We start from the raw sequence: 5,663 nt of genomic DNA, 5'->3' as shown, positions 1-5,663 counted from the left end.
TACCTATCTATCAATCCATCTATCTATCTATCCATATATCCATCTATCTATCTATCCATCTATCTATCTATCTAAAACTATCTATCAACCTATCCATACACCTATATCTATTTCTTTATGTACATGTATATATCCATCCGTCTATCCCTTTTACCATGGAGCTAATAGCTCTATGCTTTTACCGTAGTTTCAGTTATGACCCTCGCCTCTTGTCTTCCTTTGTGTTACTGTTGTCGTTGTTGTTTGTTATAGTTGCTTTCTTCAACTGCCCCCTCTGTATAAGAACAGAAAGGGTTGTTTTTAATTGTTCTTCATCGTAGTTGTAGAAGAAAATACTCAAACTCCCATTGAAAATTCAAAACGTGAAAATAAAGATTTATTTTATACCATTAGCTGATTGTCAATGCAAGAGCATGATTGTTATAATTTTGACAAACACGAGTCCAAGCTCGTGAATTTGATTGAAACAAAGGTGATATTATAACTTATAATTTTTTGTTCGATTGTTTACAAAATAGTATTGCCAATTTACATTTATTCACAAAACTCACCCCCCCCCCTTTCCAAAGGGGAAAATTAAAAATGTTCAGGATTGCTGAAGTCCATCGATTCACATACGTGTGACATTTATACGGCGTGCGTGTCGGATGGGGGGGTGGGGGTAACAAGAATGACCACGAGAACTATAATCCAAAGATTGATTCACGTAGAGAATGTAAAGGTATAAAAGAAAGTAGTTACAGCAAACAATTATTTCATGAGAAAGTCTAGGTTAAATGCCACCATGCAATGATAAATCTAAATCTGGTACATTTGAATTAACTTATCTTTGTGACATCATGAAATCTTAGCAGAAAAGCGATAACTCTGATGATCACTAACACAAAGAGGCATATGTGGGAATGTTTATTGATATTGTTAGAAAAGTGTTTATTAATATTGTTAGAAAAGTGTTTATTAATATTGTTTTAAAAAAAATGCCCGACAAAGGAATTTCGTGCTTTTGCTAATTTCTCAATAATTACACTTTTTTTCCAGAGCCATTTGGCACATATTTTTTTTATTATACATACAAACACTTCGGTGGTCATTTTATTGGATTCTGTTCGAACTCATTTTGAGATCGTTACCAGAACTGGTATTTATCTTTGACATTCAAATAAACACGGATTCAACCAATACTTAATATTTCCTCCAATGGTTTATAAGTAAGTAAAGAAAAAAAAATCATTCTTAGACATCACGTCTTCTTAACCACATCCCTTGAAATGAGAATGATTCCACGCAGAAATTGCAATATAATTGACCTTCCTAGCAATTTGCAGATTAATTTGCGGTAGTTTCAGGTCCATAGAAACTTCCCATTCCCTTGGCATTCGGGTTAATGGAAAAATTAATATTTCTGATTGTAGGACTTTGTAAACAATATCCTGATCTGGCCAGGGAATTTACAGCTCTGGGTTTGACGTTTTGTGTACATTATTACTGATACATTTTAAAAACAAGTTTATTTAAAGATAATTGATTGGTTTGAAAGGAATTTGTGGTGGAAATCATCAAATCATGATATAATCTCTAACAAATATCAGTTGCTAAGAAATCATAGGGGGACGTGGCTTTGCTCATGCAAGGCCTAACCTGTGGAATTCTCTTCCACAGAGTTTGAAAACCCAGACTTCAGTGGCCACCTTCAGGGGCAACATGAAAACATACCTGAATAAGAGTGCTTTTTGACAGACATCAACTTATTGTTCAAACATGTATTATGTGTAAATCTGTTTTTGTCGTTCTGCTCTGAAGCGACTTGAGCATCTAATCAAGATGGAAAGTGCGCTATACAAGTCTCATGTATCATTTGTTATTAGTATCTTTAAAAATGTGCAACTCTTTGAAATAAGTGACCGCCAAGTCCACAAACTCCCCCATCCCGATCCGCGCGTTAAAATGGCAGATGTTTAAAGTCGACATCGTCTAAGGTTGTTTTTTACAATTCTGTTCATTTTATCGTAATCGACGTGAATTTTTCTAGTGTTCTAATTAATAATTTCAGCTCTCAGTCGTCATTTATCGCCGGGGAAAATCTGTTTTAAACTGGTGCAATGAATGACATTCCAAAGCTTCATTGAATTATTTTGTTTATGTTCTATAGGGAAAGGAGAGTTATCACCATGATCACCGTTTGAAATTACGTTGTGTAGACCTTAGAGGTAATGATCAATTCAATCAATATATTGGACCCCCTAACGGTTTTTTACTTTGTAGTATGTTTTGATGTATTGTTCTTTCAATATTGTTGTAAATGTTGTCTTTATTAAAAATTGTTGAATCAATAGAAGAAATTAAATGAAATGAAATAGTTTAAGTGAAATTATGTAAATTGCATATCAATGAATTATTCAAATTATTTCAATTTCCATTCCTTTCTTTCGAACACAGATTCTGGATTTCATTTCAAGCTTCTTCTGGGTCATGGTCGCCGTGAAATAAGAAAAGGGACAGCCACACAATACCACCAAATTGTAAAGGACTGATTTATCATAATTAGACCCCAAACATGGCGGATATAGATATCGAAGAACTCCACACCCCAACGAGAGAGTGGAAGGGATGGATCCGAAACCGGATGACGCACGAATTGGAGTGGTGCATCGTCACCGCGGGGTTGATGGGCGTCTTCCGCGACCCCGAGGCCGATCGAGCCCGCATCGTCCTCAACCTCGCCGACTTCGACATCAAGCCTCTATGCGAGGGAGCGAAGCGAGGCTCGCACGTCTTCACCTACGTCGACGACTGCTACAGCATCAAGTTCGTGTCGAAGCGATACGCGCGGATGATATACACGTTCGGCACCGAAACGGAGGACGATTTTCGAACGTGGTATCGCGCGCTGACCGGAAGTGACGTGGAAGCGTCAGGCTTGGATTTGACCCTCGACCTGTTATCGGGTTCAAGTCCTGGTGAGGTCAAGAGAGAACACAATGACGCACGTCGGATGGACAGTGGTTTGGGAGAGGAATTGTCGCCGGGCGCGAACCAAGACGCACAAGGGACAAGCAGTGGAGCAGGAAAGTTTGATACTATTCAAGAGACAGAGGATGCTAGAGGTAGTCTTGGAAGCAGTGGCAAGGCAGGAAACGTCACACCGGAGAGTAATAGTGGGAAGTCAGGGTCTAGCGAATCGCTGTCTGACTCGGGGCAGAGTAATGCCACAACGCCTGATTCCGAACTAGGGGATGAGTTGCCAAAACTCCGCACTAACGCTCATAAACTTCGAGTGTCTCGCACCGAGCAGTCTCGCTTTAGCGCTCCAGTTGGGGACTTCTCGCTTTGGGAGGAAGTTATGGGGGAGGACGGAGCGCTCACTAAGACTTATTCATTACCCATGAAATCACTGCATCATGTACGGGCCTCGTCCGACGGCGAGGAGGGGGATGCCTTCGAATATGAACCCTCCTCGACGAAATCAACACCTGGTCAACAACCAACTCGTTCGGCGACGACGACACCGACGTATCGACGACCAGGGCCGGTGACGAGTTACAGCGACCCGTCGAGAAAGAAGCTGGGGTCGAGGATGACCGTGAAGGCATCGAAATTCGTCGGCCGAATGACCCATCTTCGATCGCAACGACACAAGGCGCCGCTCCCGCAGTCATCCGTTGTCAATATTACGATCGAAGGCGACCTCCTCAGGAAGCACAAAAGCAGTTTGGTGCCATGTTTCTGTATACTCAGTGGAAATGTTATTTACTGTTACAAATCAAAAGACTCGGATGATTTATCGGATTTAACCATCGACGTTTACAAATACCGACTCTCCAAGCTGACGGCTGCGAAGACGGAAACGAAAGAACTCGATTGCGCCTTCGTCCTCACGCCCCACAGCGGCTCGAAGGAATACGTCTTCATCGCGAAGGATTTGGATGTTGCCCGAAAATGGTACGGACATTTAGAGGATTTATTAAAGGAGTTGGAGACGAGACAGATACGGGCCATGCAAAACTCGGCACCCGATTTAAGAGGGTCCTTGCCATTGTTGAATCAAGGTGGAAAATACGCGGTTAGCCAACAGAGCAAGTACACCAAGTCTAAGACGAGGGGCAGTACCTTCAAACGACTTGCCATTGCGGAGGAGGAGAAAAGGAGCTCGATAGCGGCCCGGATGTCGAGGGCGAGCTTCGAAGATGGGTACGGATTCACGGAGGAGATGAGCAGGCATCGAGCTTCGATGGACGACATCATCGAGAAAGGTAGCACCGGCGTCCAAGCCGACGATTACGAGGAAGATGCTTTCATCGAAATCACAATGGATGACGTCTTAATGTCAAAGGTAAATAATTACTCTGATTACATTATTCTTTTGATTCGTTACTAGCTTTAGTAGTAGTAGTAGTAGTAGTAGTAGTAGTCGTAGTAGTAGTAGTAGTATATAGAAGAAGGAGGAGAAGAAGAAGAAGAAGGAGGAGGAGGTGAAGGAGAAGAAGAAGAAGAAGAAGAAGGAGGAGGAGCAGGAGCAGGAGAAGAAGAAGAAGAAGAAGAGAAGGGGCCTGGTAAGAATGTACTAGTAGAGGAAGAGGCACTAAAAGCAGAGTTGTTATAAATGAGTATAGTTGCAGCATTAAAAAGAAAATTGAATGCATATATCGTATCAAAAGTAACTACAATAAATGCTATTTTCAGCATTCTCAGTAGAAACTTCTTCAGTCGTAGTAAAAGGATGAAGTCGATAAGATCATCCCATACTACGAATGACAACGAACATCACTTGCGTTACCGTGGCAACGATTCCTCCGGAAATTGTACATTTCTCGAAATGAAACAAATCCAACCTGCATGTCTTAGAAGACAGATATCACGTATCTACTTCATAACCATCTTGATACGAAATGAACATTTTTCTCAGGTTGAAGGCCCCTTCAAATTCCATAATTTTCTATTAAAAGAAAATGCGAGAAAAAAAATGCGATTTTCGTGACATTATAAATTTCCGCAAACAAATTTAGCCGCATCAAACTCAGCATGCTTTTCTGATTAATCGCTCATTTTTTTTTCTTGTACATGGACAAGAAATTCGTAGTCTATATTTATTTCTTTTGACCAGGTCGTCTGCCAAGAAATCACTTGAAATGTCTTTCCTGTTATTTTTCATTTCATAAGGTCGTGATAAGAACCAATTTAGAGCGATTTACTGAAGTATTCGTCATCGACAAGCGACGATAAGGCGGAATACTCGCTGGTTTTAATCAGTTTACAACTCAATAAATTGCACCATCGTCAAGGGGCTGCTAATTGCGGCTGTGCACGACGAGTCATTGCCGGTTCCAAAGCTAGCATATAGCAGAACCTGTAATCTTGTTTAAGATCTTGAGAAATCGAAATACTTATATGCAGAGATTCGTCATCAGTGACTTACAGAGTAATTGAATGAGAATGTGTATTGAAATATATCGAAGCCCAAACTTTTAACGAGGGTATAAAACTCACGGTAATTACTCACGCCCTTATAAAAGATTTTCAGGGAGTTTTTCTAGTGATCTTTTTCCTTCATACTTGTCTTACATTACCATAAAACAAAACTTTCAAATAAATAATTGTAATACAAAACAAAGCATTTGGTCCTCTTCTCAAGGTTTTCTGATGATCCATCCCACATCAAACAGAAC

General features: G+C 40.5%; 1 protein-coding gene across 1 annotated transcript; it reads left to right on the top strand.

Moving 5' to 3' along the window:
- The first annotated feature begins 2,439 nt into the window (after positions 1-2,439).
- LOC129276511 (uncharacterized) lies at positions 2,440-4,928 on the top strand. Its single transcript, XM_054912890.2, has one exon. It carries the CDS (start codon positions 2,555-2,557, stop codon positions 4,373-4,375), a length of 1,821 nt encoding a protein of 606 aa, XP_054768865.2. The 5' UTR covers positions 2,440-2,554; the 3' UTR covers positions 4,376-4,928.
- Positions 4,929-5,663: the final 735 nt, after the last annotated feature.

This window comes from Lytechinus pictus, chromosome 14, assembly GCF_037042905.1.
Source record: "Lytechinus pictus isolate F3 Inbred chromosome 14, Lp3.0, whole genome shotgun sequence".
NCBI classification, from domain to species: Eukaryota; Metazoa; Echinodermata; class Echinoidea; order Temnopleuroida; family Toxopneustidae; genus Lytechinus; species Lytechinus pictus.
Note: the sequence above shows the minus strand (reverse complement) of the source record. Positions and strands in the feature narration are given on the sequence as shown.

What these genes read in the sequence shown, in the direction of transcription:
- LOC129276511 (XM_054912890.2), top strand. Translation starts at nt 2,555, where the DNA reads ATGGCGGATATAGATATCGAAGAACTCCACACCCCAACGAGAGAGTGG.